Raw genomic sequence first — 13162 nt, forward strand, 5'->3', positions numbered from 1 at the left:
TCTTTCTGTGCACATTTTTTGTGTTTGAGACTTATTTCAAAATAGAACATGTGACTTCCACCACAGCGTTGCATTATAGAAGGCAAACCTGCAGACCAAATAGGAAAGTGAGAAGATGAGAGGGAAGGTAGTTTGTACTTGAAGATGGGAGGTACAATGAAAACAGAAAAACATTGTAAGAGGCATTTCTACCACTTCTGTAATCCAGTAAAGCTTTTTTTCTTTTTTTTTTTTGTAATACATACAAGCTGTTGTACCATTGATAATTTTATGAAGTGGAAACTGTTCTGCTTATATTCTTGTAGTTGATTCCTGTAAATATTCTTGTTCTACCCCCTGCCTCCATAAGAAGGTGGAGGTGCAGAATAAGCTCAAGATAAGATTTCCTTTGCAAGGGAAGGACTTCTAGAACAGAGATCTCAGGTAGAGACCCAACAAGAAACTGTGTGCACCTGGGTGAGGTGCTTTGAGTGATGCGTGGCTGAGCCTCTGTGAAGTAGCACAAGTGAAATGTAAATTTAAAAAAAAAAAAAGTCAGCAAATGATAGAAAAATGTTAAGGCTTTTGTTTGCAGCGAGAGTGGCCAGAGACAGCAAAGGAGAGCTGAGATAGCTGGGTGGAAGAGGAGGCAGCAGCAGCTTATGATGAAGACAGAAAGACATAAAACAGAAAGACAGAAAACGTGTAGGTCAAACAGCAGGGACAGGAGTGATGACTTCTGTCAGAGCAGACCGACTGCTTCCTTTAGAGGTGAGTGAAGGTAGAGTGGGAATCCTGAAGTACTGTTCTGAAGGGAATGGAGAAGAGGGCAGAGAGGTTTGTGGCAGTTGTTAAGGGAGGCAGAGTTCTAGCCAGATTAACTAAAGGTCAGAGCTAGTTTACTGCCTCAGACTTTCTCCTGGAGTTCTTGAAACCTCTTCTCAGAACATTACTGCTCCTGAAGATAAAAAATGCAATAGTGCATTGCTCTGGTTAGATCAGCGACACGTGACCTCAGTGTGCGTGAGGGAGTCTGTGCCTCAGGTTTGGTTTTGTGGCTGTTCTGGCAGCTTGTGGTTCTGAGGAGTGAAGCAGCCTCACGTTCTCTGCTTGTCGTTGCAGGAGCAAGTCCCAATCTGAAATCAGCTTGGAGGGGTTTTATGAGACAAAGCCACTTTCTCCTGTGCAGAAAGACCCTGTGGAGCTTCTTCTCCTGGACACAAAGGAACGTCTGTCTGTGGAGCTGCAGGACCGCCGTGCCCCTCTGGCGACCATGGAGAGCCTCTCTGACAACGAATCCATCTACAGCTTCGATTCGAGGCGCTCCTCTGGTTTTCGGAGCATCCGAGGCTCCCCCAGCCTCCACGCTGTCATGGAGAAGGATGAGATGCACTGCTTTTATATAGACCCCGCTATCCCTGAGGAGAACCCCTCCCTCAGCTCTCGGACAGAGCTGCTGGCTGCTGATAGCCTCTCCAAGCACTCCCAGGAGACTCAGGCTCCCGACAACGCACTCAACAGCGGTGGCACCACCCCTCAGCGGCGCTGCAGTGAGGAAGGGGCCAGCAGCGAGGGGGACCGCGTTTCCTTAGCCCCTCGTGAGGAGCTGTCCCTCCAGAATGGACGGCTCACCGATGTCCCCAGTCCGCAGGTGCTGGAATTTGCTGAGTTCATAGACAGCCTCTTTAACTTGGATAGCAAAAGCAGCTCTTTCCAGGACATCTACTGCATGATGGTATCAGATAGCTCCAGTGACTTTGTGGAGATGCCCAAGTCTGTTAGTGATCAGGAGATCCTGTTGAGAGCACAGTATGAACCCAACTTAGTCCCAAAGCCCCCGAGGTTGTTTGCAGGCTCAACAGATCCTTCGTCGGGCATCTCTGTCTCACCTTCCTTCCCCCTTAGTTCATCTGGAGAGCTCATGGACATCACTCCCACAGGCGTGAGCAGCCAGGAGTGCTTGGCCACTGACAAAATCCGGACTTCCACCCCCACTGGGCACGTAACCAGCCCTGCCAAGCAGGAGGACCTCATGATTTCGGCCCTCTAGTGCAGGGTAAAGGGGTGCGGCTCTGAGAGCTGATCCCATAGGCTGAGTGCTGGGATAATACTCGGAGAGGAGGTGGTCGTCAGGCAGTTGGAATTGGTGGAGACAGCTGGAAACATTCCTTCTGGGGTGACACAGTGGTGGCACGCCGCCTGGAGGATGGATTGTGCTCGAGTACCATGCTTATTGCTGGGAGAAGCATTGCCTCACAAGGCCTGCTACACTGAGAGGGTCTGAGTCACTAAAGGTAGATGCAAGTTCCCTACCTCAGCCTGTCTCATTCCATGTAAGAGGCAGATTCCTTGCCCCAGGGCACCTGCTGAGTTTGGGAGTGAGATACCCTGCTCCAGGGAATTCTCAAGGGCAAAGGGGTAGAAGTTTGAGAGTTGGATAGGCCAGATTCCCGCCTCTCCCCTCCCTTGGTAACATTTCAGTGGTTTTGGAAATGAACGGATTGAGACTTTGGGCCCTGTTGCACTACCATGTCAGATCTGGCCCAAGATCCAATTCGTCACACTTCCATGGGGATTGCCTTCCTGGGACACTCTCCTCTTTTAAAGCCATTGGGGCTGTATTCTCCCCAAATGCAGTCTCCCCTTCCCTGGCCAGGTGCAGCAAGAATTGGGCTGGCACTGTGTTATCTCTCCCCTGAGTACTTCTGTGTTCAATGACTGCCAGGCTGCTCCTGAGAGGAACGGAAACTGCTCTGAAAAGCCCAAAGCCCTCTGCCATGTCTCTCCTACACCAGAAAAGGTTCTCCTGGACATCACCGCCATCACTCGGTGGCCTGGACTGCTCTGAGCTGGCGATGCTTCTGCAGGACTGACAGCATTCTCATCTCAGAGCTGCACGGATGGATTGACTTAAAGATTCAAATGGCTCGTCGACACCCAGCGTTGCTTCCTAAGCACTCTAGGATCCCCTCCTGGACCCTACCAGGTCCTCATGCTACCCATATGCAGTCATCACAGATCAGTGCCAGCCGCTGTCATTGGGAGTTCAGGGAAAAGATGAACTTTTACTAAGTATTGGAACCTCTTGTATGTTTACAAAGCTGCTGAGCTTTTGGAAGGTATTTATTAAGCAAACAGGGAGGCTCTCTCTAGGCAAAAAGTATATTCGTTTTCTCCTCCCTGCGCCATTCCCTCTGGAGGCTGAGGGGAGAGAGGGTAAAAAGGTATGCTCACAAGTCTCCTGCTTTAGAAGCAGGCTGGGGTGATGGGGGGGCATTGGCTCTGAGTCTGGGGGGAGCTGAGTCTCTCGCCCGTTCTCCCTGATGCACAATGTGTGACAAAGCTCAACCAAGTCATTAGTAGGAGTACCTAGCACTGCTGTGCAGAGCCTCCATGCCCAGAGGAGCCTGCTGGAGCTACCCAAGTAGGGTATCTCCATGGTTTGAAGCAGGAAAGAAATTACCAATCTAGAAAGTTGAACATACTGTGACCTTGTGCAATCCTTTAACTGACAGAACGTTTTCAGCGGAGTTACCAATGCAGTCTCATTGGAGCTGTGTCCTCCCGCACTGGAAAAGAAATTCCTCTTTTAACTTCCTTCTAACACTAGGGATGTGACTCCCTCCTCCTTAGCTGTGGTATTATCAATGTAGGAAGATGCTGCGCTTCTCAGGAGCTTGGTTTGCAACAGTTCCTGGGCTCCTGTGTTCCCTTAGGCTCTGGCTGTGCTCACCAGCAGCCCTGGTTGTGGCTCAGGACTGTGCTGCCCTGGATGCAGCACAGGGAGCACAGCGGTGTCAAATACTGTCACATCAGCGCAGGAGCACTTTATAGCTGCTGTGTGTTGATGTCAGTAACTTCAGGTGCACAGAAATGAACTGGACTTTGTCCAAGTGCTGCTCTCCTGCTCCATTTCGTGTAGGATTCTGTATCCCCCTGCTCTTGAAAAATTACAGGGCCCTTAGAAATGCAGGGCTTTTGTTCAAACAGGCAGTAAAATGTTGTCCCTGTGCGTTAGATCCCAGAGGGGACCTTTTCTATACAGTCTTGATTTGGTGGGAAGAACCCCCTCTGAATTAGCTGTAATCTGTAAAAGATAAAAAAACACTTTGTTCCGAGCAACAGGTTGTTTTGCTAGTCCTTCAGAACACAGAAGTGTTCCCCTTGCTGGGAGGTGATGGTTCAGGAGCTCATACAGACAGCTGTGTAAGTGCCATCAGATCATCCACCATTGCAGACCACAGGGGAAGGCTGACTTGTGCAGGTAGACAAGAAACACTGCAAGGGTGATGTCCAGAAATGAGCACGTGGGTAGCTGTGAGGAGAAAGGGAGCTGAAGCACAGGGAGCCTGAAGCTAGCAGGCTAGCTCACCTCCTGATGCAGACTGCTGCCATGCACATACAGTGGGGAAAGGACTTTGCTTCTGCCTTTAGTTGTTGGCAGAAAGTGGGTAGTAAAAACACTTAGCACTTCGGCAGAGCTTTATATCTGCAAAGCACTTTACAGACATGAAGAAAAGAATCACCTCTGTCCCTGGCAGCGAGCTATTAGGAGATGTCTCTTTGAGACTGTGTGGAACTACTGGTGTCCTATCTGAGGGATGGTGAGGAGATGATGCAAGCTGAGAAAGGTGGATAACTTCCCTCTTAAGAACAAGTTGTTTCACTAGTGACCCGATGCTGAATGGCTCACAGTATTGCACTAGAAAGTCACTTCTGATCTGGATACCTCCCATATGTCCTGGAAAACAATCATGGTGTGACTGTTTCGTTCTCTGTGCCATTGGAACTGTGTCCTTAGGGAATGGGATGACCTTGCCCTGACCAGCTGTAGCAGGAGACAGCCTGGCATGCTGCATTCTTTTTTTGCTCTGTGCTCTGTGATTATTGGGCTTCTCTGAAAAGCCTGGAAATGCCTCATATTTGTGACCTGGCCTTGCCATAGACCAAGTCAAGGAGCAAAAGAGCCCTTCTGGTTAACGTTCTGACTGTATTGCATTATGGGTGATTCCTGTTTTTCCATTGCTCTGTTGACAAACAGATCTGTTCCCAGTCCTCACGAAAAGTCCTCACTGAGTAAATCCACATTCTTTGCATTATTCCTGCTTTCAGTGTCTGAGTGTCTTCATTCTTATCACTGCCGTGCTGCAGGAGCCTCTGGACAGGCTGGTCTCCTGTTCTGTCCTGGCAAAGTTGCAGACACATCCTAAATCTGTAGCTACATCACTCATTCGTACTGCATACTATTCTTGCTTTCTCTGCCCTCGCTCTGCTCTGACACACAGCTGTCTTTGGAAACTTGAAGCTGCTTCTGATTTCTTAATCTCTCAGCTTCTGCGTCCTGCCCTTAAGCTTTGTGCCTCTTGGAGTTTGTGCCTTCCACTGATGTTTCAGTGGGATGTCCCACTGCGTGTGGAGGCAGTGCTGGGAGAGCAGTTCGTGGTGCAATAGCACATCCTCAAATCTTCTGTCAGATTTGCTGGTACAGGTGTGAAGCTAAGACCACTAACGTCCAGCCCTGGAACATCCCCTGCCCCTGTCCTGAAGGTGTTCACAGGATGCAAGGTATTTGTCATCTGTTTTTACAGCCACAGGCTGCCCTCCAACCCATGGAAGTGAGTTGAAGGAGGCCCCTTTGATGATATTACAGTGCGTTTTGATAATCGAGCCCTTTGCACGTAGTGCTGGCTGAATTAGGAGGCTCTTCTGCATGAATAGCAATTGCTCTTATTGTTTTAATCACAGCAGTACCAACAAAGCAGGGTCCTGCTGTGCGAGTATGCAGAAGTACTGAACAGAAAGGCAGCTCTTCCCCAGAGCCTCACATTATGCCCTGTCCTCCACAGAGCTTCACGTGCGTTTTCTGTAGAGCTGATGTTCCCTCATCTCTGTGCTCCCTATTCCTGTTGCCAGGAGCTACCTCATTTCTTGGTTACCATCTCAGGATGATGGGGTGTCTTTGTGTGCATCCTGGGTAGCATTACCTAAAAAGCTGTCCCTGCAGATCTTGAGGTGACCCAAAACACGGGTGAATGGGATTCCTGATGCTGTGCATTGTCCCTGGATTCCTGTCCTGCTGCACTTCTGTGGCAGATAAAGCTATCAAGAAAGGTCATAAGTACTTTTGACACCAGGAGGCTCGGCAGATGCATCTCGGCATCTGTGGCTTTTGCTTACCTGGTTTTTGATCAATATTTCCAGTGTTCATTCATAATTTCTGCAACCTTAAGAACTGTTCAAACCACACAGGAGTTTTCTGAGATGTTTTGCTTGCTACAGAGGACTGAGGGGGCAAAGCTGGTAGTGAGCGTAGACATATAAATCCAGGGATCCCTGCTTATTTGCTTTTAGGATGTTGTTAGCTGAAGATCCCAAGCAGGAGCAGGACTGAACTGCTGCTGTCAGTGGACAAGGGCACCTGGAGGGGAAGAGCACCGAGGGTATGTGTTCCTTGAGGACTGTGTGCTCCTTGGAGATTCTCCTGCTATGGCAATCCCTCTTGGCACATGGTCTCCAGCAGAGAAAAACACAGCTGTTCACACAGCTGTTCTGTGTGAAGCCCACGGAACTGGGTGAACATGGTGCTGCTTGGGTTATTTGACTTTACCAGGTGTCTTTTTGATTTGTCGCTGCTCTAGGTTCAGTGATCCCAGCCTCAACGTGCTCTGAAGCTTCTTGTTTTTGATTAATACTGCTTCCCTCTTTTAGTCCCTGCTGCAGCCTGTTTTCAGGCTGGCTGATGAGATCTGTGCTGTTGATTTGTAAAATACTTCTTTTTCATATATTCTTCATGCACTTACCTCCTATTAATTGCTGCCAAATTGTGCGTGCCAGCATGTTTAGAGCTTTCCTTTCACAGCTGTTTCCCTACGTGGAGGACTGGGATAAGGCAGCTCAGTCTTTACCAGCCCCAAATCCACATTTTTTTGTCCCTTGTCATTGTATTGGCACCCTGCTGCTTGCCCCTTTCCTAGTATCCAAAGAGGATGCACGTTACCCTGTCTATGCAAGCAGTGCCTGGGTTCCTCTATGTGTTTTACAATTGAATAAATGTGTGTCTAGGTACAGAGAAACTTGCTGGGGTGTCTTTATCTGAGTTTATCTAGTGAGCTACAAGCTCCTGCTTGCTTCTGCTGGGCATCATGTGCACACATGAGTGCTGCATACATTCACCAGTGCTGGCCGTATCAAAATCTCCCAAGGACATTTAAGATCACTTGTAGCCCCAACAAACCCATCGGCTTTGCCATTTGCTTAATTATAGAATGATATAATTGGGTTGGAAGGGATCTTAAAGAACATCTAGTTCAGCCCTCTTGGTGAGGGAGCTTAAAAGCTCTTCCAGCTTTCCTCCCGTCTGTAGCATTGCACTTCTTTCTGCTTTAGACAGTCGAACTCTGAGATCCCCTCCATGCAGTCACTTGTTTCTGATCCCTTCTTCTCTTTCAGTTCACCCCACCAAATGTGGATTTTTGCCGAGCTGTTTTTTAACTATTCTGCTGCCAACAGAACTCCTCTGCACTTTAGGAAGCCCACAGACAAACTGTGTGATCCTCTTTCTAGTTGACAAAGCTTAGGGTGGGTAAATTTTTGTTGTCTGAATTCTTCCTTGGTAGCTCTAGAGAAGTGATACGTTAAAGAAGTACAAAGAGGTGGAAGGAAAATGAGTAGAATAGCTGACACTTTGAACCTAGAAGCTCACATTTAGAAGAGAGATTTGCTTCTTGGCAGGTGAGGTGTCAGTTTCAGAGCTGGATTTAGGCAAGAAGTGCATCTCTTGTGCCAAAGCTCCCCCTCATGGTGCTGCCGTATTGAGGAGGCTGTGCTCCATGTCGAAGGGGAAGTGTGAGAGGTGCCAGTGCTCAAGCGATACCCTTTTCCTCCTTGCTAGATCAGGAGTGAGCAGTGTTCCCTCCCAGGGGCAGTCCGTGCCCCTGGGAGGCCTGCAGTTCCAGCTCAGAGTAGGGCCTTTGCTGCCCAGCCAAGTGAGTCTTACACCTGGGAGAGGGGCAGAGCCCAGAACCAAACCTGTTTCACTTGTAAGATGTTGTTAGGATGGAGAACTGTTTTACAGAGAAGGTCAGTAGCCTGCAGTCTGCTCTGCAGAGCAGCAGTGCTGCTGACTTGCTTGTGTGGCTGCCAAACTTCGACTCTTTTCTTCACCATCTCCCTACTGTGTCTGTGCCTAGCACTTCCCTAGCCTTCACTCTTCGTGTAGCATGGGTGGATGCTGCCAGCCTCAGCTTTGCCTGCTGCAGGCACTGCACATTGGATGTGTGAAACAGTTGAGGAGCGGTTCCTTGTAATTCATAGCACTTTGCACTCCTGAAAGCACCAGGAAACTTACACTGCTGTCTACAAGCACTTAAGCTATCTTCATGGTTCATTTTGCTTGTTTTCTTGTGCCTTCTGTTTTCCCTTGGCTTGATGTCCTGCTTGGGGTCAGGCATCTTCCGGCTTCCTCTTCTGCTCTGCATGGTTTCTTCTCTGGCTGTATGAGTGGAGATGTGGCATGGCCAAGGACTGTGCTACAGGTACCCCTGGTACCTCTCTGGACTTGTCACGCTTCCCACTGTCCCCTGCACCCTCACATTGTCTCCAAGTGCCAACAGCAAAGCCTGACAAGCAATATTTTCTTTTCCCCACACTGCCCTTAATCCGTGGCCCCTCAGTTCTGGATCCTCCTCTTGGGCAAAACAGGTGTTTTCTATGCAGTAGGAGGGGAAGGTTTCTCAGCATTTCTTTCCTTTGGTTTATGTGACCTCAGTTGTGTTTGGAAGTTCCTCTAAGCTCTATCCACGGGTAAATCTCCTCTGCTCAAGATCTGACCCGTTTTTGCAAGGACCGATGCTGAAAGGGACATAACACGTTCTGAGCTGCCCCGTGCAGTTCTGATTTTACTGACGTTCCCAGGCTGGTTCTGGAACAGCCATCTCCCAGAGGTGTCTCTCTTTGGAGATCTGGGCATTTTTGCAGCTCTCATTGCTCTGTATGAGTCCTGACCTCATCACCTCATTCTGTGCTTTGTTTTTCATTTATGGAAGCTCCCCACCCACCCAGCACATCCGTACGATGAAGGGACCTTTATCTGGCTCCTTATTCCTGCAAAACCATTAAACACAGCAGCACAGAAACAAGCATCTTTCTTTTTTTGAAATGGGGATCCTACTGCCTTGCTTCCCATCCCTTTGTGCAGTTCTGATGGCTCAGAGTCGGAGGTACCCGGTGCACGTGGCAATACCGAAGCAAGGTGTATTTGCTAGCTCACTGCCACACACATTTCTGGGGTTTTCTCTCCTTTATCAGCATCCCCATAGTGCTCACTGGCCGCTGTCTGCTGGCCCAGGGGCAGCTGCTGAACCTGCAGCTTCCTAGCTTTCCTCCGCAGGCACTGCAGCGCTGGAGGTGATGTCCAGATAAGGTCTCAAGCTCGTTCCTCAGCGATAAACCTGGCTCGTGTCAGCACGGCGCCTGCACTCGTGGCGCGGTACGAGAGGAGCTCTTTACCCTCAAGCCCCCCTCTGTTAGCTCAGCTGTTGCTGCGCTGTCGTGCTGCGATGGCCACTTCTTACGCCTCTGCTCCATCGCGGAGCCAGCCGAACCAGAGGAGCCATGGGAAGCTATTTCCCTTCTCCCCGTGTTGTTCAGTGACAGCTGTGTTGCTGCAGTCCAGCTGCAGTCCAGCTGCGTGGCCTGTTTGTTGGTGGGGGCTCCACGCAGCGCGGCAGATGGTGACTTCTTTGCCTCCCCCTACCCTCTGTGTCAGCAGACGCCGATGCCTCTATGGAAAAAGTCACCTGTGTCACACCCTGTGACAGCTCATACTAGGGTGGCTATGAGTTTGCTCTTTGATCCCAGTTGCCTCTTTAGAGGTAATGCCTTTCATGCTCATGTGTAGAACGGCCCTTCTAGGGAGCTTTCTGCAGGACTCGGGGCACTTGTGTATGCAGTCAGGGGGGAAAACAGCACAGGATCCTGTGTTCCCATGCTCAGCTGAGAGATCACTGCCTGTCCCAGCAATGCTGCCCTCTGGATCCCTGCTCCGAGCTGCCCCAGCATGAAGACTACAAGGAAACTAAAGCACTCTTCATGTGCCATTCTCACTTGACTTTTTGTACGTATGTATGAAAGTTCTAAACTAATATTGCTGTAAAGAAAGATACAGATTAATATAGCATATTATATAAAGATATATGTATATAATTTTTTTCCCTATATTGTATGGCACTGTATAAAATGAATGTCGAAGCATGACTGGTGTATGTGACTGTTCCCAAGCCTGACCTGGGGAATGACAGCTGTGATTTGCCTGAAGTTTTGTCTCCAAGGGTTGTGCATGAGTTTGGAAGCCTGCACTGTGCTCTCTCATTGCAGTGGGTCGTGGTGTGAGGTGCTGCATCACTGTGGCTGCCTGGAGAACAATCCCAGTGCTGGTCTCCTTGCCAGCTCTGTCCCTTTTGGATCTCAGCCTTCAGTGCAATGGGAGAAACATCCCTACAGAGCAAAGGACACTGCTTTGTGTAGGTTTGTCAGGCAGGATATGAATGCCTGGTGCTGTTTATGGATGAATAATGCCGTAACCATGAATATTCTGGATGTAGGAAAGCAACAGAGGAGGAAGGAGAAATGAGGGAAGCTGGGGGAGCAGGGTCAGGACAGGAGCAGGAGCTTTCTGAGCAGCACTAGGAACGCAGGCTGGAAAAGGAATGCCTGGAAGAAAATAATGCTGTTAATCACTGCACGGAATAGTTTCTGGGGTTGTTCCTGCAGAGACTGAGTACTGTCAGGGAGTTAAGAGCTGAGGGGTGGCTGAACTACTGAGTTCCTATAAAAATGCCCGTAAAAAGTGCTGGTATGTTTAAATGCCTGCCTGACGCTTTGGTTTGGCTTTGTTTTGTTTTCCTACCCATAACTATCAGCTAGTCTCATAAAAAGATATTACTTCTATAAACACTTCCTCTCTCAGAGAGAGAAAACCATTAAACTCTGGATCCTACCCTTGTGTAAACACAAAATAATCCATGCTGTGGAGGGACTGTTCCAATACAGTTGCTAAGGAGGAAGCTTATGAATGCAATCCCAGCAGGCACTGTGGATGTCGCTTTGAGACCTGTTTCACTGTTGAAAGCCCTAGCAGGGATGGAGCTGCTATTCCCAAGACCACCCTCTGGCTATTTGGTACGATGGTGGCTATAGGAGGGATTTAGCAAGGATAGTTTTTCAGTTCCTTGGCCTTAAAGTACCACAGCAGAGGGTGCTGTGCTTGTGCTGGCAGTGCTGCAGGCACCCTCAGGGCTGGAGTAGTGCTGCCTGCCTGCTCCTAGGGCTCGCTGCACAGCTGGCCATACAAAAAGCCACGCTGCTGGAAGATCTCGAGCTCCGTAGGGTGAAGCTTGAGATGCGAGTGCAGCAGGAGCTCCTTTTCTGCCTGCTCAGCAGGCTTCTTGTGCTTCTGCTCGTGGCCATCCTGAACCCAGCACTGCTGGCTCCGGTGCTGCTGGCTGCAGCCATGAAAGCTGCCCCAGAATGCGTGTCCCTCGCTGGCGACCTTCCTTTATCCTTTTAATCAATGGTGGTGTTCTCTCCATCTTGGGAACAAACCTCTCGTAGTTAATGGATAACCAGGGAGAGATTTATCAGCATCGTTCTCTTGCCAAGAGGAGATAACCGAGCGAGCCCGCAGTGCCCTGCTTCCGCCTGCAGCAGCTGCCTTGGGTGTGGATGGGGCATCCAACAAGGGCGAGCCCGCATCCTCCGCCGCCTCCCTGCCTGCTGTCTGATTCTGGAGGAGGCACGCAGCCTCAGCACGGGGCTCTCAGAATAGAGAGGCTCGTGAGGATGGAGCTTGCTCGATCCACCTGCACTGCCTTTGTGGTGTGCTGGTCCCACACCTGGGAGAGCAAGGCGCCCGTGGGATGCGTTCCTGTATGGCTGGCCGTTGTTGAAATAAGCCAAGTAGGTCTCCTGCAGCTGTGTGATGTGGGACATCTGGCCTCCAAAGCATTGGTACTGTGGTTGTCTTTCCACCTGATTTTGCGGCTCTCCTGGGAATCGAGGCTCTTCACCAAGCATTTCTTCCATCCTTCGAGCCCCTTTAAGCCCCACTTTGTCTAGAAACTGGCAGGAGTTGCGTAATGCATGAGTGAGAGGCAGCCCAAGCAAGCAGAGTTTTGTTCAGGTGGCTGCACTGCTTTCATTCTGAAATGCCTTCGTTTGGCACAGCTGGCAGGAGGATCCCAGAAAAACCATACTTGCTGAGGGGGGAGAAATTGCAGCAGCATTTGAGGCAAAGAGAAGAGAAGTTGTAACGCAAAGAGAAGTTGTAACGCAAAGCTGAAAGCTGTCGCGCAGCTTTGTGGGAACCCACAAAGAGGAGAGAATGCAGCATCTGCAGGAGGATGAGGCTGTTCCCAGCAGGCAGGCAGGGAGCAATCTAGGATGTACCTTACACATCTGTGATAACCCTATCAGCAGTGTTGAAGCTGGCGTGGCCAATGACCCCAGAGTGAATGACTCTCCTTTGTACCGTGCTGATGAATATCCCAGCAGCATCCTCTCTGCTCCTGCTCACTTGTCACCACGAAGGGTCTGAGGTTTTGGAGACCAAAAAGTCCCACCTGTGTTTGAGAACACAGGGTGAGGGGTGGGGGGCACTGAGTTGTATTTTGGGTTTCAGCTGAACTTTGGAATTTAGTGCTGGAGGGAGCTAAAGCCGCACCTTCCATGAGTAATATTCTTCCACCCCCTCCTTGGCTCGTGCTGCCAACCAGCCCTGTGGCATAGAGAGAGTAGAGTGTGCAGAGAGGGTGAGCTGAGGGAAGGGAGAAAGGGGTTCTGTGTATCCCAGCGAAGGAGTGAGGGCTGCCCAGAGAAGCTAGGGCTGCCTCATCCGTGCGTGAGATGGCCAGGCTGGATGGGGCAGCCTGATCTGAGCCCTAAGGCAGGGGTTGAGGCTGGAGGGGCTTTGGGTCCCTTCCGACCCAATCAGTCCGTGGTCTTTAAAGACCTTTGGGGTCCCTTCCAACCCAACCGTTCTGTGATCTTTGACGTCCCTTTCATTAGCTCCAGGAATGAGACTGGGATGAGAGCAGTCATTCCCACACTCTTGAGTCCAGTGGGGTTGTTTGTTGGGGTCAGGAGCCTCAATTCTGGGCTCTGTCACCTGTTGCAAGCCTTGGGCTCT

At 50.0% G+C, this 13162-nt stretch overlaps 2 protein-coding genes across 15 annotated transcripts in view; both read left to right on the top strand.

Moving 5' to 3' along the window:
• The window catches only part of DAGLA (diacylglycerol lipase alpha), a 58690-nt gene extending 53612 nt beyond the window's left edge, over window positions 1–5078 (top strand). For 13 of the 14 annotated variants that reach the window (XM_052696343.1, XM_052696341.1, XM_052696348.1 and 10 more), the window contains one exon: window positions 1102–5078. In XM_052696343.1, coding sequence (XP_052552303.1) covers window positions 1102–2029 — 928 coding nt within the window. In that variant the 3' untranslated portion in view covers window positions 2030–5078. Of the gene's footprint in view, window positions 1–574; window positions 765–1101 lie in introns of those variants that run through there. The other variant, XM_052696349.1, reaches the window with a different exon arrangement.
• A 120-nt stretch (window positions 5079–5198) lies between these two features.
• The window catches only part of MYRF (myelin regulatory factor), a 47958-nt gene continuing 39994 nt past the window's right edge, over window positions 5199–13162 (top strand). Inside the window, exon 1 of the mRNA XM_052696328.1 lies at window positions 5199–10093. Within this exon, the coding sequence (XP_052552288.1) occupies window positions 10069–10093 (25 nt within the window). The 5' untranslated portion in view covers window positions 5199–10068. The remainder of the gene's footprint in view (window positions 10094–13162) is intronic.

This window comes from Tympanuchus pallidicinctus, unplaced genomic scaffold (genome assembly GCF_026119805.1).
Source record: "Tympanuchus pallidicinctus isolate F22 unplaced genomic scaffold, pur_lepc_1.0 scaffold3, whole genome shotgun sequence".
NCBI lineage: Eukaryota > Metazoa > Chordata > Aves > Galliformes > Phasianidae > Tympanuchus > Tympanuchus pallidicinctus.